At 43.8% G+C, this 24,104-nt stretch overlaps 1 protein-coding gene across 1 annotated transcript; it reads left to right on the forward strand.

Moving 5' to 3' along the window:
- Positions 1-23,481, forward strand: LOC309545775 (olfactory receptor 56A4-like). Its single transcript, XM_082245127.1, has 2 exons — positions 1-58; positions 22,278-23,481. The coding sequence occupies exons 1-2, from the start codon at positions 4-6 to the stop codon at positions 23,246-23,248; spliced, it is 1,026 nt and encodes a 341-aa protein (XP_082101253.1). The 5' UTR covers positions 1-3; the 3' UTR covers positions 23,249-23,481.
- The last annotated feature ends 623 nt before the right edge of the window (positions 23,482-24,104 follow it).

Here is a 24,104-nt window from a genome sequence, read left to right on the forward strand (position 1 = left end):
TGGATGGATAATCCAGAGATCGCTGAGGAGCCGGACCAGGAGCACAGACCCACCATGAGTAAGTCATATAATATCTATCTTTTAAGTAACTGTCCATCAATTCATCGTTCTGTCTATCTATCTATCTATCTATCTATCTATCTATCTATCTATCTATCTATCTATCTATCTATCTATCTATCTATCTATCTATCTATCTATCTATCTATCTATCTATCTATCTATCTCTACAAATTGTCCTTTAGTTGAACTATCTATCTGTCTATCTGTCTGTCTGTCTGTCTGTCTGTCTGTCTGTCTGTCTGTCTGTCTATCTATCTATCTATCTATCTATCTATCTATACAAAAAGACTGTTAATTTCTAGGTTATTATTAAATTATTCTAAGTAATTTTAAAGAAATATGTGAGTGTGAAAATGCACCTCCGTGTCTTCTCTTCTACAGATATTGTCTCAGTAGAGTGCTCAGTATAGTTGGGGATTATTAGGGAAGGTTGCTGGTGATAGGATTAGTATCAGAGTTTTTGGCTCATTATCTTCAACATAATTAAAATGTTTTCTGTGGCAAAACACTGGAGTACATTATGCTTCAGATTTCTGCTGAGCGGTGAGAAGAATTGATAGCTCTGAAAAGTAATTTAAGGTAGTGCATATTTTATTTCTTTGTTGTAATTGGGACTAAAATTAAAAACAAAATCTAATCTCAGTCAGGTTAATATAAAATATTGCTCGAATTGTCTTGAATAAAATAAACATGATTAGGCAGCAAAAAGATACAAGGTAGGATTTATCTTAAAAAAAGCACAATACCTGAGAGACAATAGTCACTTATATTGCACAGCGTCCGGACAGTATGTTAGCAGCTTGGTTAGGCTGCAATATAAGTTGGAGAAACAAGGCAGCTTTTGCCATGAAAGGAATATTAGAGTGTATTATTTAAGAGGCAATAGCCATAAATATTGGTCAGTGACTGGACAGGCTAAAACATAAGAAGGAGAGACGACACAGCTTTTATCTTGAAATAAACATTAGGATGTATTATTTAAGTGGCAACAGACACAAAATTAGTTCAACAAGCAGACATTATGGAAGCAGCTTGATTAGCCTGCAACATAAGAAGGAGAGAAGAGGCAGGTTTTATCTTGAAATAGAAAAAGAAATGTACTATCTGAGCGACAATAGCCACAAATATTGTACAGTGGCTAGACAGAATCTAAGGATTTTTTTAAGGCCCCAATGTAAAATGGAGAGACGAGCCAGTTTTAGGCCTAAAATAATCATTGGATTCTATTATCTGAAAGCCAAAAGCCACAACTATTGTTCAGTAGGTAGACCTTATGTAAGCAGTTTAGTTACACCACAACATAAGAGGGAGAGAGGAGACAGGTTTTATCTTGAAATTATCATTAGAGTGTAATATTTGAGAGGCAATAGCTACCCATATTGTACAGTGGCTAGACAGTATCTAAGGAGTTTTGAAGGCCCCAGTGTAAAATGGAGAGACAAGCCAGTTTTAGGCCTAAAATAATCATTGGATTCTATTATCTGAAAGCCAAAAGCCACAACTATTTTTCAGTAGGTAGACCTTATGTAAGCAGTTTGGTTACACCAGAACATAAAAGGGAGAGAGGAGACAGGTTTTGTCTTGAAATTATCATTAGGGTGTAATATTTGAGAGACAATAGCCACAAATATTGTACAGTGGCTAAACAGTATCTAAACAGTTTTGTAAGGCCGCAATGTAAAATAGAGAGATGAGCCAGTTTTAAGCCTAAAATAATCATTGGATTCTATTATCTGAAAGCCAAAAGCCACAACTATTGTTCAGTAGGTAGACCTTATGTAAGCAGTTTGGTTACACCGCAACATAAGAGGGAGAGAGGAGACGGGTTTTATCTTGAAATTATCATTAGAGTGTAATAATTCTATTATCTGAAAGCCAAAAGCCACAAATATTGTTCAGCAGGTAGACCTTATGTAAGTAGCTTGGTTACACTGCAACATAGGAGGGAGAGAGGAGACAGGCTTTATCCTAAAATTATTATTAGAGTGTAATATTTGAGAGACAATAGCCACAAATATTGTACAGTGGCTAGACAGTATCTAAGCAGTTTTGTAAGACCGCAATGTAAAATGGAGAGACTAGCCAGTTTTAGGCCTAAAATAACCATTGTATTCTATTATCTGAAAGCCAAAAGCCACAATTATTGTTCAGTAGGTAGACCTTATGTAAGCAGCTTGGTTACACTGCAACATAGAAGGGAGAGAGGAGACATGTTTTTTCTTAAAATTATCATTAGAGTGTAATATTTGAGAGGCAATAGTCACAAATATTGTACAGGGGCTAGACAGTATCTAAGCAGTTTTGTAAGACCGCAATGTAAAATGAAGAGACAAGCCAGTTTTAAGCCTAAAATAATCATTGGATTCCATTATCTGAAAGCCAAAAGCCACAATTATTGTTCAGTAGGTAGACCTTATGTAAGCAGCTTGGTTACACCGCAACATAAGAGGGAGAGAGGAGACAGGTTTTATCTTAAAACTATTATTAGATTGTAATATTTGAGAGACAATTGCCACAAATATTGTGCTGTGGCTGGACGGTATGTAGACAGCCAGGTTAGGCCCTGATGTAAAGGGCAGAGAGGTGGCAATTGTTAGCCTAAAATAAACACTGGAGTGCATTATCTGAAAGACAGTAGCCACAATTATTGTTCAGCAAGTGAACAGTATGTAAGAAGCTTGGTTAGGTTACAATATAAGAGGGAGAGACAAAGCAGGTTTTACCTTAAAATAAACATTAGGGTGTATCTGGGAGACATTAGCCACAAATATTTTTCAGTAACGGAACAGTATGTAAGCAGCTTGGTTAGAGAGAGAGATGACTCAGGCTTATCCTAAAATCAGCATGAGACCCTTGAATTCATAACAAGTGTCATAGATATTCTTTAGATATTTATTTCCTAGAAGTGTGACTGACAAATAATCCAACCACCACTTTGTCCTGCCGATTCTTCTCACCCCCTACAGCCTCTGCGTGTAGAACCTCTGCTCCTCACTTTAGGCCTCCTTGCCATTTTTTAAGGCTAAGCTCACTTTTTGAGTATAATAGGCTATGCAGACAAGGGGTCTAATTCGATTAACCTTCCTAGCGGTATTCCCGAGTGTGACTCGGGGTAAGATTTTAGTGCCAAAAGCGGTAACCCCGAGTCACACTCGGGGTAGCGCTAAGAAGATCGCTGGATGCTGGAGGAGGTTTTACTTACCTTTTCTCCGGGATCCAGCGAAGACTGCGAGCGGTGTGCGGCGGCGGAGCTCTCTCCCGATCGTCTGCGAGCCCCGGCTTCCGTCTCCGGCGACGTGACGTCCGCCGGGGGGTGGAACCGGCGGCAAATTCGAATGTAAAATGCACCAAACACACTGATATCGTTCAAAATAAAATAAAATCACATTACATTGCCCCCCAGTGCCCTTTCCTGCAGTTTTACTGTACTTTTTATGTAAATATATGTATATATATATATATACATACATATATATACAGTATATATATATATATATATATACGTATATATATACACATATACATATATATATATATATATATATATATATATACACACACACACACACACACACATATTATATATATATATATATATATACATACATATATATGTATATATATATATATATATATATATATATATATATATATATACACGTATATATATATATATACACGTAATTCTTGTGAATGAGCAGCCCAAACCAACTGTATACATTATATATATATATATATATATATATATATATACGTATATATATATATATATATATATATATATATAATATATATATAATATATGTATACATAATATATGTATACATACATATATATATATATATATATATATATATATAATATGTATAATAAATGTATACAGTTGGTTTGGGCTGCTCATTCACAAGAATTACATGCTTTCAGCACCTAAAATAATGGTACCGCTTTCAGCACCTAAAATCCAAAAGAATCATACCGCCAGGGAGGTTAAAATATGCTCTGCAGGTTTGTAAGATGCTGCTTACCTGTAGGACAGCCTTTCTCAACCTTTTCAACACAGAGTAACCCTTAAAATAAATTTCTGGTCTCGGGGAACCCCTGCTAAATATTAAAAATCTACAACTCATGACACATTAGTGTGACAGTCAGTGGGAAGAATGCTCCTTACTCTTGTCATCATTGGGAAGAATTACCAACTTACAGATAGCTAAAAGGAACAATGGTGTCATTGGGAACTTATCGGAGAGACAGCAATTGCTCATTGCTCAAGGAACCCCTAGAAACCTCAGGAGGAACCCTGGTTGAGAAACCCTGCAGTAGGACATGTCTGTCACCCCCGAAGCCTGGCTGAAAACCCCCACGTAGCTTGCATTGTCCTGTCCTGGATAATTGACAGGAAATGAAGGCAGAACAGAGACAAATCCTAGGGCAGGTTGGGTCAGGAAAGGGAAAGAAGATCTTAGGAGCAGGTTCAGGACTCAAACCACAGGGTAAAAGCTAAAGACCCTCCCGACTTCCTAACTCAGCTCTGTTCCTTAAATAGGCCACCAGGTGGCATAAGTAAGGACAGGTGCCTATACACCTGTATGTGTGCATTCACCTGGCACACCCTTGTGTGTTAGCATGTCCATTTAAACTAGTTAACAATTACCTTTGCTTTGTGTATTGGTAAAGGTGCTGATCTTCTTCTGAGGCTGTCTTGACAGAAACATTATAAAAAGGCAAAAATATCCTCTTCATACCCAACTGTCCATGAGTTTGAACCAGGAAACTTCTAAAGCACAATAGTCAAAACAACACATGGCCCCTATAATCCACTGAACAAAGTCTAAAGCCTAGTACAGTACACAAAAACAGAAAATTGTATAAAAAAATACCGCTTTCTAAGCAATCTTACGATGATCTGATCATTAGTTCATAGCTTTTGAGAGCCGATCACAACAGTCCATCCAAAATTATCTGAAGGAACAAACACAAAAATGTTTATCGTAATATACCAGATTGTACGATTTTCTTTTAAACGTTACAGTTTTTGTCTGAAAATATAATACAATACATTATATTATATTACGGAAGTTGTATTCTGTCATACGAGAATTTTCGGAAATTGAGTAACCTCTTCATTTTTGATATGGAGACTAACGTGCAAAAAAAAAAAGAAAAACCGGACGATCATTCCTCCAATATTCTCATTGTGTGTACGAGGCTTAAGGGTTCTTCCACACACGTGTGCTTTAACATGCGCATGTTAACACATGCGGTTTCAGGCATCATGGTGCATTGTGTTAAGGCTAGGCAACTACACTCACCGGCCTCTTTATCAGGTACACCTTGCTAGTAGTAGGTTGGACCCCCTTTTGCCTTTCTTGGTGGCATAGATACAACAAGGTGTTGGAAACATTCCTCAGAGATTTTGCTCCATAGTGACATAATAACATCAGGTAGTTGCTGCAGATTTGTCGGCTGCGCATCCATGATGCCAATCTCCTGTTCTACCACATCCCAAAGGTGCTCTATTGGATGAGATGTGGTGAGTGTGGAGGCCATTGGAGGACAGTGACCTCATTGTTATGTTGAAGAAACCAGGGGTGAGATGATTGGAGCTTTGTGACATGGTGCATTATCCTGCTGGAAGGAGCCATCAGAAGATGGGGACACTGTATTCATAAAGGGATGGACATGGTCAGCAACAATACTCAGGTAGACCTTGGCATTTAAACCATGCTCAATTGGTACTAAGGGGCCCAAAGTGTGCCATGAATATATCCCCCACACCATTACATCACCACCACCAGCCTGAACAAGGCAGGATGGATCCATGTGCCAAATTCTGACCCCCACCATCTGAATGTTGCAGCTGAAATCCAGACTCATAACACCAGGCAACGTTTTTCCAATCTTCTGTTTTCCAATTTTGGTGATCCTGTGCGAATTGTAGCCTCAGTTTCCTGTTCTTAGCTGACAGGAGTGGAACCCGGTGTGGACCTTGGGTGTAACGAGTGGTTATTTGAGTTACTGTGGCCTTTCTATCATCTGGAACCAGTCTGCGTATTCTCCTCTTACCTCAACAAGGCATTTTCCTCCACACAACTGCCGCTCACTGGATATTTTCTCTTTTCCCCACCATTCTCTGTAACCCAGAGAGATGGTTGTGTGTGAAAATCCCAGAAATACTCAGACCAGCCTGTATGCCACCAACAACCATGCCACATTCAAAGTCACCTAAATCCCCTTTTTTCCCCCATTCTGATGCTGTGTTTGAACTTCAGCACGTCGTCTTCACTACAACTAGATGCCTAAATGCATTCAGTTGCTGCCACGTGATTGGCTGATTAGCAATTTGTGTTACCAAGCAACTGAACAGGTGTACCTAATAAAGTGGCCGCTAATGGCGCTTTTCCACTGCATGGAACCGAACGGTTCGGCTCGCTTTTGTGCTTTTCCACTGCTGGTACCACATGGTATAGTGTAGGAACGGTTCGGTACGGTACGGCGGCGCTTTTCCACTGCATGGAACCGAACGGTACGGCTCTCAAAAACAGTACCACCTCGATTGTGGTTCCAACAGGAACCATACCCGGTACCATATCCCACAATCCTTTGCATGCAGTCACTACTAGCCACTGATTGGTCAGAGAATCCCACCCACCCCGTTGTTATCCCACCGACTTAAGTTTAGTACTACTTTAGTGGAAAAGCAAACCATACCGCACCGAACCGTTCCAACACCGTACCATGCGGTACCAGCAGTGGAAAAGCAAACCGGGCCAAGCAGGGCCGAGTAGAGCCGAGCCGGTACTTGCAGTGGAAAAGTGCCATAAGTGTACAGCAAATTGCCATTATAATACTTGATAAGTCTAAAAACCAGTAAATGCTCTTGATGACTTGCATTATCAATTTAGTATTTGTTGTCATCAAATATCAATGGATCTCAAGTGTACTTTTGTTTTTTGTGATATCACAAAGATATTTCAAATTTTATACAGTGTATCCTTATATTGTTATATTTTTATTTCCTTTGAAAAAACGTCCAGTCATTGTGACTCTTTACATAAGATAAGGAGACATGTGGAGCTCGTAGTTTGCTATCCGGATGACTGGCACCCTTTATCAGTATAATGAGGTTTGTATTGCTGGTGATTTATTCCCCATTTATTATGTAATTACCGGAGGCAGCGCTGCCTTGGGAAGGAAATCGGCAAGTTCGTAGTTGAAGTGATACGACTTATAAAGTCATTCATCTAATTATTTTATTTATTATCTCAATGTGCTGCTCATAGTAAAAAAAAAAGTGTCAAAATAAGAATTTTTGGGCAAAAATAAATAAATAAATGTAATAATAATAAACATAATGATTAAACATGTTCATTATTATTTTATTGTAGACTACAAAGTATTGCAAATAAAATCAGTGGATCATGGGCCCAGTGCACAGGCTCCTGCAGATTATTCATCCAACCCCAGGTCCATCAATGGGCAATGGATGACGTCATCACTTTTATGTTCCATTGAGATCTATAAGCCCCTCTGCCATGCTGGAAGATGGGACTTGTAGTCTTGCCATTCACAGATTCAAATTTAAAAATACCCAGGGGGCTACACGAAGAAGAACCACCAGATCCAGCAAGGGGTAAAGGCCATTGTTGGTGCCATTGGGAGGAATAGTTCCCCATCATTGGTGTCAGTAGGAGGAATAGTGCCCCATTGTTAGTGTCAGTGGAAGAAATAGTGCCCATTATTGGGGTCAATGGAAGAAATAGTGCCCCATTGTTGGTGTAAATGGAAGAAATAGTGCCCATCTTTATGTCAGTGGGAGGAAAAGTGTCCCATTGCTTGTCTCAGTGGAAGGAATAAGGCCCCATTGTTGGTGTCAGTGGAAGAATCAGTGGCCATTGCTGATGTCAATGGAAGTAATTGTGTCCCATTTTTCGTGTCAATGGAAGGAAAAATGTCCCATTGTTGGTGTCAATGAAAGGAATAGTTCCCCGTCATTGGTGTCAGTAGGAGGAATAAGGCCCCATTGTTGGTGTCAGTGGAAGAATCAGTGGCCATTGCTAATGTCAATGGAAGTAATTGTGCTCCATTGTTGGTGTCAATGGAAGGAATAGTTCCCCTTCATTGGTGTCAGTAGGAGGAATAGTGCCCCATTGTTGGTGTCAATAAAAGAAATAGTGCCCAATTGTTGGTGTCAATGGAAGGAATAGTGCCCCATTGTTGGTGTCAGTGGCAGGAATAGTGTCCCATTCTTGGCATCAGTTGGAGGAATAGTGCCCCATCATTGGTGTCAGTGGGAGGAATAGTGCCCCATCATTGGTGTCAGTGGCAGGAATAGTGTCCCATCATTGGTGTCAGTGGCAGGAATAGTGTCCCATTCTTGGTGTCAGTTGGAGGAATAGTGCCCTATTTTTGGTGTCAGTGAAAGGACCAGTGCTCCATCATCAATAATAATAAAGGCCTTTAGTCACTATATCTTTATATACAATATATTGTAAACCACTCTAGTTATGCCCATTGTTGGTGTCAATGGAAGTAATAGTGCCTCATTGTTGGTGTCAAAAGAAGTGATTGTACCCCATTGTTGGTATCAGTGGGAGGAATAGTGCCCCAACATTGGTATCAGTGGGAGGAATAGTGCCCCAACATTGGTGTCAATGGAAGGAATAGTGCCGCATCATTGGTGTCAGTGGGAGGAATAGTGCCCCATCATTGGTGTCAGTGGGAGGAATAGTGGCCCTTTGTTGGTGTCAATGGAAGGAATAGTGCCCCATCATTGGTGTCAGTGGGGGAATAGTGCCCAATCCTTGGTGTCAGTGGGAGGAATAGTGCCCCATCATTGGTGTCAGTGGAAGGAATAGTGCCCCTTTGTTGGTGTCAGTGGGAGGAATAGTGCCCCATCATTGGTGTCAGTGGGAGGAATAGTGCCCCATCATTGGTGTCAGTGGGAGGAATAGTGGCCCTTTGTTGGTGTCAATGGAAGGAATAGTGCCCCATCATTGGTGTCAGTGGGGGAATAGTGCCCCATCCTTGGTGTCAGTGGGAGGAATAGTGCCCCATCATTGGTGTCAGTGGAAGGAATAGTGCCCCTTTGTTGGTGTCAGTGGAAGGAATAGTGCCCCATCATTGGTGTCAGTGGAAGGAATAGTGCCCCATCATTGGTGTCAGTGGAAGGAATAGTGCCCCATTGTTGGTGTCAATGGAAGCAAAAGTGCTGCATCTTTGTGTCAGTGGAAGGAATAATGCCCCATTGTTGGTGTCAGTGGAAGGAATAATGCCCCATTGTTGGTGTCAGTGAAGGGAATTGTGCCCCATTGTTGGTGTCAGTGGAGGGAATTGTGCCTCGTTATTGGTGTCAGTGGAGGGAATTGTGCCTCGTTATTGGTGTCAGTGGAGGGAATTGTGCCTTGTTGTTGGTGTCAGTGGGAGGAATAGTGCCCCATCATCAATAATAATAAAGGCCTTTAGCCACTGTCTTTATATATATTGTAAACAACTCTACAATTATACCAGCTTTGTTACACAAATTAGATGTAACAAACAAAAAAAAAAAATTCAAGACAATAAAGAAACACAAATAACAAAAAAGCAAAAAATAAATAAAAAATACAAAAATGAAATAAAGTCCCAGAAAAAGTTATGCACTTGCTCAAAACTGTGTCATTTTTTTTATCCATCAATCCTCGCACCCTGGGTGACTAATAAAAGCTAAAGTTATGTTTTTAAAAGTTATTTATGCAACTATTCTCGATATTGTGTTTTCAAGGTTTCTAGAGATCCTTAACAAACTGACTGCAGGAAAATGGTTTTCATATATCTCCTGAAGAGATTTTCACAGGATTTCTGTTTATTGTATTCTATGTCTGCACAGGTTCACCGATAAGGGGTACAGGCAGCCCTCCCATACCAGGCCCCGGGCCACATTGGGTCAATGGGGAAATCTAGGTTTGGCTTGGAAGCTGAGGCTCTTCCCACCCAAGGAAAAGTCCTATCCCTCTGACTCATCTTTCTAATGTTATGCTGTGGGCGAAGGGAGCTGCTTTTTGATTGTTTAGGGGCACCGTCCATTAGATTTGTGTTTGCACCACCCAGTAAATGTTGCTCCCTGAGAGATGTGGGCATTTTGTCGATATCCTACGCTCCTGCTGGACAATGTCCACAAATATAATAATGTTGTGTGTCCTCACTTACTGAGGGGGAACCTCTATGAAGAGCCTATAAGCAATGTGTGGTGTCTGGGGGACCTGTGGGGACATCTCCCTCAGCTGGGGGTTCCAATCTGATATGGGGCTCAGTTACAACAGGAATTACAGTTCTACAGAGATAATTGAGATATTGTAGCCAGTGCCCCCCTCTCTGGCTGACTTGGGCCTTGAATATGTAGTAGGGCAGCCTTTTTCAACCAGGGTGCCTCGAGGTTTCTTCAGGGGTGCTGCCTTGGCAAAATGCCTAAAAATTGCCCCAAAATTCTATACAAGCCTGCAAATGGATGAAGCCTGCCTTTTATTTACACAAAGCCATAGATTTTCATTGTGCACCATTACGACCTTTCAGCCACCGGCGTCCTAACAACCAATGACCCTGTCCTGTCCTGCTCTGTCAGCACTAGGGTTACACTAGCTGAGTGATGGCGAAAAACTGAGGGAGAAGAGAAACTTTGGAATATTAGTCAGTACCAGGGTGCAAAAGTGTACTGGATTTGGAAGAATAAATCACCTCTAACGTTGGGTGTCCTAAATGTGTGGATGTTGATGTATTATGTAAAACTATTAGAATCGTTTTTTACATTTTAGAATGGGGTGCCTCAAGACTGCCCATAATTTTAGAGGGTGCCTTGAGATTGTGCAGAACTTTAAAGGGTGCCTTGGCTTAAAAAAGGGTGAGAAACTCTGTAGTAGGGTCACCCCCTGACCTTCTGACCAGATAAGTATAATAGGGTGTGACTTTTCCATACCCTTGATTGTTTCAGCAGGGATCTGGAAGCCTTGGGGTCACCCCCTGTCCTCCTGAATGTGAGGGGAAGTGGCCCGTTTGGGATGGGGAGAAGGCCTTCCTAGGTAGGCTGTATAGAGTTTAATGATTTGTAATGGCTGCCCTGTGTTTGTATTTATTGTAATGTACAAATTCTAACAAATGTTATCATGCATTTGCAGTATACTGTGTGTTCAATAAGCGGTATACAAAGTAATCCAACAGCAAACGTATATTTGTAGTCACACAAAACAAAGTAGTCAAAGTGTTCAAAACAGTTACAAATTGTAAATTCCAAAGTTTCAACAAGAAGTGGCCTGCCTTTATGTATTCGATGAACAACAGTTTATTAGAAAAATATACCCTAAAAGTTTCTAACCAGTACTGATTCTACTAAAATCAAAAAAACATTATTCTGGCTTTACATACTATTTAAAGCTTTGGCTTAAAAGCTCTCTAATTCTGTATTCTTGTATCTGTAATTCTGTATCACCTTTCTAGAAAAGGTTCCTAGGCAAATTTATTTGTTGGCTTGTTCTGTAAGAGAAGCTGAGATTTATTGCCAGGCTCTGTTCATAGCTCCACAGCCTAGGGGTTTCATTGTTCCCCCTGCCTCTGTGCAGTGCTGTATCTAGGCCTAGGCCGACAAGGCCCAGGCCTAGGGTGGCACTTTGCGGGGGGGGGTCGGCAAAAAAGCCACCCCCCTGCACTAAACCCCCCCCAACCCATCCTCCCGAGTCCCAGGTACCGGCAACGCTCTGCTGCCTTCCGCCCCCCGCGGCTGCCTGCCGCACACAAGCAGTCCCAGGCGGCCGGCGGCTTGAAGAAGAATACAGACTTGCCTTTCACTGAAGCAAGCTGAAGGGGCGGCGACGGCGGCGTACTTTGCCAGGGGGGAGGGAGGGGAGGGACAGTGCCACCCCCATAGATGCTGGTAACTTCACCTAATTTAGGTGGTGGGGTGGAGCCTAATTCTCCGCCGACCCTCCTCCGCGCGGCCGCCATCCCTGCACATGATCCCAATGCAACTGACTGTGCGTGTTGGACGAGAGGAGAGAGCAGGGGATAGAGAGCAGAGGAGAACCCGGGAACCCCAGGCCAGGACAGCAGGAGCCAGGAGCAGGTACTGTAAATTAACTTAAATTTAAATTGTGAATGAATGTGAACTGTTTAATGACGTTGCATTGTGATTTCATCATATACAAAGTGTTTCATGCATGCTGAAATCAATGAAAAATCATAAACAGTTTACATTCTGTGAAAGTTCATGTACTGTAAAAAAAAGTAAAAAAAAATTAATAAAAAAAATATAAATCTAAAAAAAAAAAAAAATGTACTGCAAAGTGTTCCATGCTCTAACTATTACTACGCTGTATCTTGGCCTAGGCCGACAAGGCCCAGGCCTTTGGCTGTTCTAGGGATTTTTGTCCGCCCCCCCCCCCGCACAAAAAAACCCCCGCCCTCCCTGACCTGTCCTCTGAGTAACGCCCCCCATGCTGCCTCCCGCCGCCACAGCCGCCTGCTGCACACATACAGTCCCCAGTGGCCGGCGGCTTGCTATACAGTGCCACTTGTCAGTAAACAAAATATACAAAATATACAAGTAGGCACTTGGTACCCACTTTTAATGTACAGAGAGGAAGAGGTTGGGCCTAAACAGGAATGGGCATGGTTTACAGATGGCAGGGCGGGTCTTAAACAGGAAGGGGTGTGGCCTTGACAGGAAGGGGTGGGCCATAGTTAAATTAGGGGGTGCACAAGATTAGTCAGGCCTAGGGCAGCACAAAACCTAAATATACCACTGCCTCTGTGAAGAACCTTTCAGAGTTTAGGGCGGGAAATTCAAATGCCTAGGCTGTATATTTGCCATGCTCTGGCCAATCCCTGGAGATGTGTGCTCAGTAGGTGGTCAGAAGGTGGTAAATTGGCTGAGCCCTAATCAGATGGTCTTTCCCTGAGAGGGAACTGATCTTCGAGCTTCAAGGGGTAGGGGGGCACCAGGTGGGTGCTTGGGGGTGCAATAGCGCCCCCAAAAATTTTGCTAGCACCCCCATCTCTGAAACCAGGGCTGCCAATAGACTATAGGCAGTCATCCGCTGCCACATGGGGCTTCATCAGTTCACCTAGAAAACAAGCAGGAGCTGCCTCTGACAGCTTTCATTAACCTGGCGCTTAGCCTCCTGTGAATGGCAGCCTCACTTGTATAAAGTAATCGAAACCCATACTTGAGTAAAAGTACAAGTGCTCGATCAAAAAGTGACTTGAGTAGAAGTGGAAGTACTCTATCAAAAAGTGACTTGAGTAGAAGTGGAAGTACTCTATCAAAAAGTGACTTGAGTAGAAGTACTAAAGTATTCAATATTTTTTGTACTTAAGTATTGCAAGTAGTTTTTTTTAAATTTTGCTACTCGAGTACTGAAAGTAAAAGTACGAGTAGTTTTTTAAAAAAAATTTGCTACTCAAGTACTGAAAGTAAAAGTACAAGTACTGTTTTATGTAGTTATTAAAGAAAGAAGTCAAAAGTTTGAACATCATATTGTTTTTTATTATTTCAAATGATTAACCTAAAGGACAATCACAATTCCTGTAAACAAAAACAGATAAAGTCCCTCCCTTTCCCCTTTAAAGCATCCCTCCTTCTCTTCCCTGTATGTTTTTTTTTTCTCCACAGCTTATTGGTGCGCAAAATCATATATAAACCAATGTGATATACAACAATATATTCCAATAATGAAATAAAGGAAGAGTGTATGAAATCTAAGTCAATAAAAAGTCCATATATATAATGCCATAATGCCATATATATGTGACAAAACAAGATGAATATATTTTCAAAGGTGCAGGAATCAAACAGGTGCTATTCCAAATAATAGGTGCAGACTCCTCCCACCACCTTGTGGATTTCCCCCTTACCCGGCGGATGAAGGTAAGTGCAAAATAATATCCAAATATACTCTTCCAGTGAAACAAAACTGCAAAACCTGTGCTCTCAACTTCCAGTGAAAAAAGCAAAATCAGCCTCTTACCAGAAAAAAGTTCTATGTACGCTTGTGACTCTCCTTGGTTGGGGGAGGTTCCCTTTCCCCTTAACAGCAGACATGTAGACCATTTTATTTATACATACAGTAGCATTTATTTTCCTATGCGCTGATTTACACATGACATTATACACATTTTTTTGAGCTTCATGAAACCTGCCATCTACTGTTCTGGCAGTGGTCATTTTTATAATTGTAATGAGTAACTATGCAGCACGGAAAAAATTTTTTGGAGTAGAAGTATTGAAATCATCGAAAAAATGTAGTGAAGTAGAAGTAGGAGAAACAAATTCTACTCTAGGAAAGTACAGATACCGCCTTTTGCTACTTAAGTACACTAGTGAAGTAGTTCTACTTAGTTACTATACATCAGCTGCTGGCAGCCCATAGAGACTCTCTTTCTCCAGCTGCAGCTTCTCTACAGGCTGATCGAGATGGTGGGAGGGGAGACGGTATGGCTAACTTCTCCCACATACACAGGTGGCCACTGTACTGAGGAGAAGAGGTCTGGGAGGAGGAGCACAGATGGTAGCCCGGGAGCTCCCAGGCATGTGATGAGTGCCACACCATGCTGTCCTCGCTCCATGCTGTCCTCGCTCCATGCTGTCCCCACTCCATGCTGTCCTCACTCCATGCTGTCCTCGCTCCATGCTGTCCTCGCTCCATGCTGTCCCCACTCCATGCTGTCCTCGCTCCATGCTGTCCTCGCTCCATGCTGTCCCCACTCCATGCTGTCCTCACTCCATGCTGTCCTCACTCCATGCTGTCCTCACTCCATGCTGTCCCCACTCCATGCTGTCCTCGCTCCATGCTGTCTATGCTCCACACTGTCCCCACTCCATGCTGTCCTCAGTCCATGCTGTCCTCGCTCCATGCTGTCTATGCTCCACACTGTCCCCACTCCATGCTGTCCTCTCTTCATGCTGTCCCAGCTGCATGAAGGGGGGACAGCATGGGAGGAGACAGCTTGGAGCCAGAACAGCCTAGAGAAGGGACAGCATGGAGAGGGAGCAGTGTGGAGTGGTGACAGCATGGAGTGAGGACAGCACTCCATGCTATCTCTGTTCAGTGCTGTCCTCACTCCAGGCTGTCCTCACTCCATGCTGTCCTCACTCCATGCTGTCCCTGCTCCTTGTTGTCCCTGATCTTTGCTGTTTCAGCTCAAAGCTGTCCCCGCTTTATGCTGTTTCAACTTCATGCTGTCCCTGCTCCATGCTGTCCTTGCTCCATGCTGTCCTCATTACATGCTGTCCCCGCTCCACGCTGTCTCCCGCTTCATGCTGTCCCCACTCCATGCTGTCCCAGCTCCCCTACTGTCCCCACTCCATGCTGTCCCCATTCCATACTGCCCCACTGCATACTGCTCACTGCCCCTATCACATACTGCTCACTGTCCCCACAATGCACTGTCCCCACTCCATACTGTCCTCACTACATGCTGTCCCCACTCCATTCTGTCCCCACTCAATGCCGTAATCACTCCATGCTGTCCCCACTCCATACTGCTCACAGTCCCCACTACAAACGGTCCCACTACATACTGCTCATTGCTCCCACTATGCTCTGCTCCCACTGTCCCTACTCCATAGTGTCCTCACTCCAGAGGGTCCCCACTTCATACTGCCCCACTGCATACATCTCACTGCCCTCACTGCATGCTGCTCACTGCCCCCAATACATACTGCCCTTACTATATATACTGCCCACTGCCCCACTACATACTGCCCCATTACATACTGCTAACCATCCCCACAAAATACTGCTAACTGCCCCCACTACGTACTGCTTGCTGTTCCACACTGCATACTGCACCCACTGCATATACTGCTCACTGGACCACTACATACTGAAAGCGCCCACTGACTGCTATACTCCTGGAGGTTAATTATGATGTAGTTCTGGGGATTATTAATGAACAATCCTGGGGTTTATTGCAGTGCTGGGAGTTACTATGCCAAACTGGGGTTTATTATTGTGCAATGCTGGGAGTTAGCTTTTGTGCCATGCTAAGGGGTTAATTATTGTGCATTGTTGGGGGATAGTTGTTGTGCAGTGCTGTGGGTATATTATTTTTCCATGCTGATGGTTAAGTGTTGTGCTGCACTGCAGGTTAATTATTGTACTCTGCTTGGGGCTAATTATTGTGCCAGGCGGTGTATTTATTTTATTCTTGGTCCATGCCAGGGGTTATTTATGCTATTCTGGCCTTTACGCTTGCTGGGGTTATTGCTGACCCTGACACTTGCTGTGCTCCAAGGCACTTTTTTCTCTTTACAATGGGAAAGACCATGAAAAAACACCCACTTTTTGGTGACACTCATGTGTGGCCACACCTACTTTTGGCCACACCCACAAGAATGCGCCAGGTGGCGCATTAGCACCCCCATTTATATTTTCAGCACCCTCACAGCAACCCCCAAAAAATTGTCTGGAGCCACTCCTCTCAGGGAGCTGTTTGCCCCTGGAGCGTTCCTGGACTGTCTGCTGGACTGTGTGGATGCTGATCCATTAAAACAATTAGAATAGTGTTTACATGTTAGGATGTGGTGCCTCAAGACTGTCCATAATTTAGGAAGTTGCCTCGAGATTCTCCATAATTGTATAGGGTGCGTTGACTCAAAAAAGTTTAAAAAACAGTGTATTAGGTCATGGGTGCAACCTAATACTGGAAGACCTGCTCTTCTACAGACGGGGCCTATGGACTTGTCCTGCTCTGTAGGTAGAGTCTAATCCCTGTGCCACAGTCTTTTCATGATCCTTAGCCATGGAAGTTTGTCCACTTGTTCTACAAACTAACCTTCTGGTCCCCAGCTGTAAGGACTTGGACTGAAACAGTCTGCTTATTGGTACTACCAATTTACCTTCTGGCCCCAGGTGTAAGAACTCGGACTGTTTCAGTCCATCATTGTCTGTGCTGAACTTAGTCTCATGTCCCTAGCTGTGAATGAAAGACTGTGTCACTTTTGCTTTGGGAGAGAAGTGTCCTTTGCTAAACTGTTTTTGGAGTTTGCCATACCCCGTTGTTCCCCTCCTGGCTGGCTGCCTCTGCACTGTTTTGGGAAAGAACCTGTTAAATCTACAGCGGCCCCTTCAGGAAGCAGGCAAGTGCGCCTTCACCTTCAGCAGCCCCACTTCAGTTAAGTAAAGCAGGTCTTCCAGTATTAGGTTGCAGGGGGTGTTATTTAGCTTCATTGGTCCCAATTATGGGAGTTGTGGATAATGACAACAATGGGCACATGCTTGAAGCAAGTGCACATCCAAGATACCCCTTAAGGCATAGAATCAAAAGGGATTTGTTCAGCAAGGGAGACCTCGCGTGGGCGTGGCTCCCTTCCTGGACTGGGTGGTCAATCGATATGATGAAAAAATGAAATAATTATTCTGGAATCATTGATGAGATATTGGAAAAGAATTCAGATGATATTAAGTTGCTAAATCTTGAACAAAGGGCCATTAGGAAGAAGTTAGAATTACATGATCTAGCTATAGAAAGTATGAGTGCTGCCCTGACTGGCCTCTGTGAGCATACTGAGGACTATGAATGTTGCACTTGGATATACAATACCACTTTGGAAGTGCCAAATTATTATGACATAATTGCCCAACACAGAAAGGAGGTCAATAAGTTGCAAGAAGAGGCCCGTAACATTGCTAAAAGCTGGGATCCCTTTGTAGGTATGGGAGGGTTTGGTTTTGGAGGAGTGTTTTCCTGGTTAAAAGACATTGCTATGATGATTGTGATGATTTTACTTTTTCTATTATTTCTATATGCATGTTTTAAGCTTATTATGTGTTTAATCGCTAAAACCACAAAGACCCCAGACTCAGCTAGGGATCTTATGTAAGTTTGTACTTTTACAGAGATGCTGAAAATGTTGACACATTTCTAACAACTAGACAAGGTGTGCTGATCCAACAAACCCAAACCCCTTTTGATTACCAGGAATATGTAAAGTTTTATAAAGCCAAGAAAGCTAAGTCTACCATTTAGGTGGGCAGGTTTAGGTCCTTATTTGATTATACTAAGGAAGCCAAGGACATTGTCGCCTAACCTGCTGTCCCTTTCCAGAGAGGCCTTGTGTCCTCTGATGACACCGTATAAATGATAGGGAGAAAAATCATGCATATGAAATTATGATTTTTTAGAGGGGATTGAAGGGGAATGACAGGACCTCTTTCTAGTTGCTGGCAACCATTTTCTAGCTTGACCTGTGTCACGCCATTTTCTTTCTTACAGCTCTGACTTGTAATGACTTGTTTCAGTTTAAGGTTACTTTAAGTCTTTAGTTAACACGAACAATGACCTAAGTAAATCACCCGATATGTTTTTTCAGTGTTCTGACACTTCAAGATAAAGATACATTTAAACTTCCTTTGTACATAACACCTTCTGCTTCCTCTTTAGACTACTTTGAGTTATAGGTTCTAGACAAGGCATATTTTGCAATTTCTAACGAACATTCTGTATTAACCCATTGTTAAACTTTTGTGAGACATGACTCTTCCTGAGAGCACTCATTCCCCCCTCCCAACTGTATTTCCTGTTCAATACTGTGTATAAGAATTACTCCGCTTGCTGAATAAAGTTAAGAATGTTTTAGACTGAACACTGGTTGCATGGGTTTTCATTAACAGGATAAAACATTCTCCAGAGCTCTGCTTTATTTGCATAGAACAGACTAGACTTTGCTATTAAGTCAGGGACTTAACTTTTGAATATACATTTAAGGTATCTAGGGTGAATATAAAGAGAAATCACCTTCAGATTGAACAGAGGAGCCCACCCCTCCTTAACCACTTTGTGCATTATTGATATCTATATTGAGCCAGGCAACGCACTGACACCTTTGCCGCCATTGTGCGATGTGCTGGGTGTTCAGTGTGACCCTGTGCCTTTAAGGAGGGGTGGGCTCCCTCTAGTCACCTGTCCTCCATCTATCCCATTAAATGCATGTGCTCTCATTGTAGAGACTCTTTAAACTGTAGAGTTAGGGACTGCAGGTCACAGGGTGCCTTGTCGGGGCCTGCAGTTTACGCATGTATTTGCAAATGTGTGCAACCAAATCCCTGTTTTTAACGCATACTGTTAGACAGGTCAATTCGGTTGGTCGCTGGCTGGTTGGTAAGTTGTGACTGGAAATCTCTTTGTTTTTTTGATTCTTGATCTGTTTTACATAATGGAGCAAAATCCACACACGTAGGGGACCCAACGTTAGAGAGGTGCATTAGGACCCCGGTACATCCTTCATCTTTGTATGTCTCTAATGAATGCACAGAAAGCCTTTCACACTTCTCCATAATAAACCACATCTCAGACACAAGAAGGTGCGCAAGGATATCAGATACATCCCACATTTGTGTAGGGATTTATTTGCAATAGTGGCCACCTTATGAGGTATAGGGGGCCCCAGCTGAGCCCCTGACATCAATAAAGAATTTTACATAATGTTGTTTAAAAATTATGGACAGCCTCTGGACACCCTTAACAATTATGGACAGTCTCGAGGCTAGGGATAGACCAATATGGTTTTTTCAGGGCCGATATTTTGGTCACAACATATCAGTATCGGCTAATATGGGCCGATATTTTGTACATTTTGTTTTAAAAAAAGACAATTTTTGACACAAATCTTAATTTTTGTTTAATGCTTAATGGCTGGCTTGCTGGCACCTTGTGGTGGGTGGCTGGCTGGCACCCTGTGGTGGGTGGCTGGCTGGCTGGTTCCCCTTTGGCTGGCTGGCACCCTGTGGTGGTTGGGTGGGTGGCTGGCTGGCTGGCTGGCACCCTGTGGTGGGTGGGTGGCTGGCTGGCACCCTGTGGTGGGTGGCTGGCTGGCACAGGGGCTGTGGGTGGCTGGCTGGTACAGGGCCTGTGGGCGACTGGCTGGTACAGTGCCTGTGGCTGGCTGGTACAGGGCCTGTGGCTGGCTGGCTGGCACCCTGTTTGTAGGTGGCTGGCTGTCTGGCGGCCTGTCTGTGGGTGGCTGGCTGTCTGGCACCCTGTAGTGGGTGGCTGGCACCCTGTGGTGGGAGGGTGACTGTCTGGCACCCTGTGGCTGGCTGGCTGGCTGTTTGGCACCCTGTTTGTAGGTGGCTGGCTGTCTGGCGGCCTGTCTGTGGGTGGCTGGCTGTCTGGCACCCTGTAGTGGGTGGCTGGGTGTCTGGCACCCTGTGGTGGGTGGCTGGCTGTCTGGCACCCTGTGGTGGGTGGGTGGGTGGCTGGCACAGGGGCTGTGGGTGCGTGGGTGTCTGGTACAGGGCCTATGGGTGGCTGGCTGGCTGGTACAGTTCCTGTGGCTGGCTGGTACAGGGCCTGTGGGTGGCTGGCTGGTACAGAGTCTGTGGGTGGCTGGCTGGTACAGGGCCTATGGGTGGCTGGCTGGCTGGTACAGTTCCTGTGGCTGGCTGGTACAGGGCATTTGGGTGGCTGGCTGGTACAGAGTCTGTGGGTGGCTGGCTGGTACAGGGCCTATGGGTGGCTGGCTGGTACAGTTCCTGTGGCTGGCTGGTACAGGGCCTGTAGGTGGCTGGCTGGTACAGAGTCTGTGGGTGACTGGCTGGCTCGCTGGTACAGTGCCTTTGGCTGGCTGACTGGTACAGGGCCTGTGGATGTGGGTGGCTGGCTGGCGCCGGGCTGCTGTGGGTGGGTGTATGGCTGTGATACACTCCCCCGAGGCTAGTCCTGACTCCAGATGAGGCTGTCCAAGGCGAGGGAGGCAGAATGATGTCACAAAAACATCGGCCGATACCGATATATCGGGAAAAGTGCATATCAGCCACCAATATATCGGCCTTGCCGATAATCGGTCTATCCCTACTCGAGGCACCCTTTAAAAATGATGGACAGCCTCGAGACACCCTAAAAAATGATGGATAGTCTTGAGGCACCGTTTAAAAATTATAGACAGTCTTGAGGCATCCCATTCTAAAATGTAAAAACTATTCTAATGCTTTTGCACAGCACAGCAACATCCACACAAGTAGGACACCCAACGTTAGAGGTGATTTTTGCTTCCATAGCAAATACAATTTTGCAAACTGGTACTGACTAGTATTCCAATGTTTTTCTTCTTCCTTAGTTTTTCTCCATCACTCAGCTAATGTGACCCCAAAGCTGATGGAGAGAGGTAGTGGGAGGGTCAAACAAGGATGATATGCAGGCGACTGACATCCTTCTTATCAACTGATGATGCCATTGGTCATTAGGGGGTTAGCAGCTCCTAATGACCAATCCCCTCTCCTGGCACAAATCCCCCCCCCTCCTATCACAAATCCCCCCAATCTCCTCTTCCAGCACAAACCCCACCTCCTCGTAAAAATCTCCCCAACCGCCTCTCCTAGCAAAATACCCCCTCCAAGCACAAATCCCCCCAATCCCCTCTTTTAGCAAATCCCTCCTCCTGAACAAACTTCTCATCTCAGCACCAATGATTGTTACACCCCCCCCCCTCCTTTTCATTGTGTGAAGTTCCCCTGGCCTGTGAGCTCCCCCCACCCCCAACTTACAGGTAGGAAACCAGGTAGAGGTGCGGGTTGTGCTCCCTCACTGTTCTCAGTGGAGCGCTCTTCTATACCACAGATGACACAGGATCGGGCTGTAAACAGTTTGATTACCCCACCCCCTATCTCCTCCAATGATCGCTCATCTCTCGGCAGCAGAGAATGAAGCAAACACTGTAAGATGTAAGAGCGATCTTGTGTCATATGCTTTATGAAGGATCGCTCTGCTGACAGGAAGGGGAGAACACAGCCCACACCTCCTGGCTCTCTTAACTCTGTCCTCTCCTTTGTGGACTTCACTGCTCCAGGCTGCTCCTCCCCCCTTGTCCTGGCCATGAGTGCAGAGATAGAGTGAAGGCACTCAGCGACCAGGCACAGCCTGGGGGGGGGGATACAACTAAAATCAGCACCCCCTCTAGATCCGTCCATGGTGTCACTCCTCTGGCGGGTGTCACCAGGGTGTGGTCTGCACCTCCCATACCCCCATAGTGACGCCACTGTTGAGCAGGACCCTCATACCTGCTGTTCCCTATTGAACTTTTATCTGTTTTGAGCAAGACGCTCATACTTCTTGTATTGCTCTGTGTTGTTCTGTATTGCTAACAATGAATGTTTTATGTATAGGACATTATAAAAGAGCAGTAGAGAATATTATTAGGCTATGTAAATAATGATGATAATAATTAAATGTTATTTTTCTCCCTATTATAGGTGGATCCCCATTGGCATACGATTCAAACTCAGGCACAAACCTCACTAGTAACTCATTACAGGGCTTCAGCTTCATCTGCTTTCCTGAAGTTCACAGCTCGGATATAGCAAGTCCTCTTACATTCTTACTTATTGTGGCCATCATTTCCAACGTGATCTTGTTGTTCATCATCTTTATTGAGCCAAGACTTCACCATCCAATGTATTATTTCCTGGCTTTGCTGGCAGTGGTGGACGTTCTTCTCTGCACTGTCACCACACCCAGAGTTTTGCTTATCCTTTGGACCGAATATAAAACCATATCAGAAAGTGCTTGCTTTAGCCAAATGTTCTTTGCTACCTACTGGTCAGCCATGGAGTCTTCCATATTTCTAGTTATGGCCTATGACCGATATGTGGCTATCTGCAACCCTCTTCACTACCCTACCATCATCACCAATAAACTTGTGGCCAAAGCTTGTGTCTTCATCGTTGTCAGGAATTTGGTGGTCGCATTGCCACCTCCTTTACTGGCTGCAGGACTTGACTATTGCTCCAGTAGACAAATTCGTCATTGCTTCTGCGAGAACATGTCTGTAGAGAAGCTGTCCTGCAGTGACTACACCGCCAGCAACATCTTTGGGTTGGTGTGCTTCTTCTTGTTCGGAGGAACAGATGTTTTTCTCATCATTGTTTCCTATTTCCTTATTCTCCGCACAGTGGTGAAAGCTCGCTCCTTCAGCGCTGCCTCCAAAGCCTTCCGCACATGTGGATCCCACCTTATCGTAATTTGTATATTTTACTTTACAGTGGCCTCCACAATAGTGTCCAGTCGGACACTCCAGGAGCTCCCCCGTCCCATTCATGTAATATTTTCTCTTTTGCACTACCTTTTGCCCCCATTGCTGAATCCACTTGTGTATGGGATGCTGACCAAGGAGATCAGAAACTCTGTACAGAGGATGATAGGAAAAATAAAGATTCATCCATGAGATGTGTGTGACGGGAAACAGGATTAATCTTTTAATGCTCCCAAGACCAAAATTAGTGGAAAATTCTCTTGGACTGTTCAGATGTTCCGAATAGATCAGAGAATACCATGAGTCATATCATGTTGTATGGATGGCAGCTGTTGATGGTATATTTTGGAAGTTCTCTTTTCCACACAAGGATCAGAATGGAATGAAAGTAACCTTCTCAAGAAGCGTTGGTATTTGACTCAGATCCCCGAGGGTCGGAAGATTTTGAAAGGTTTTCTTATCTGTAGCAAGACCTACATGAGTCAACATAACATCAAGTGATGTAAATTGTTAAGGTTTTGCAAATAATGCACGGTTGGGCATTGTCTATTTCTCATGGCTGGGAACTGTTAACACTGAACTGTAACCCAAGTGGAAAACAATATTTGTAAGACTTTCTGCCCTCTTGACGACAGACATATAGTCAAATTATTCTTGTTTTGTGTGTTTTTAATGTTCTCCTCAAGTCCCACCAATGTTTGTTTAAATTGCATTGCGGATTTTGATTAATGGCCTTCAAACTGGACTTTTGCTCATTTTACTCATTGCTCCACCTTTGTCACAGCCTGATAGGTGATGCTGTGGCACCTCCTGCCTGAAAAAGTAGACCATGTTCGATGTTATATTGCAGGGGTCTCCAAACTGTGGCCCGAGGGCCAGATGTGGCCCTTTGCTAGTCTTTATCTGGCCCTCGGGCACTATTCCTCCCACTGATATGAGACACTATTCTTATAATTCTTCTACCGATACCAATGATGGGATACTATTCCCCCTACTAATAGGAGCACTGCTTCTTTCTCCTATTGACCACCAAACCTGAGGCCATATT

This window comes from Pelophylax lessonae (genome assembly GCF_965119305.1).
Source record: "Pelophylax lessonae genome assembly, chromosome: 2".
Classification (NCBI taxonomy): domain Eukaryota; kingdom Metazoa; phylum Chordata; class Amphibia; order Anura; family Ranidae; genus Pelophylax; species Pelophylax lessonae.

What these genes read in the sequence shown, in the direction of transcription:
- LOC309545775 (XM_082245127.1), top strand. Translation starts at nt 4, where the DNA reads ATGGATAATCCAGAGATCGCTGAGGAGCCGGACCAGGAGCACAGACCC. An exon ending in GGAGCACAGACCCACCATGA is followed by an intron (nt 59 to 22,277) that starts GTAAGTCATATA and finishes TCCCTATTATAG; the next exon opens with GTGGATCCCCATTGGCATAC.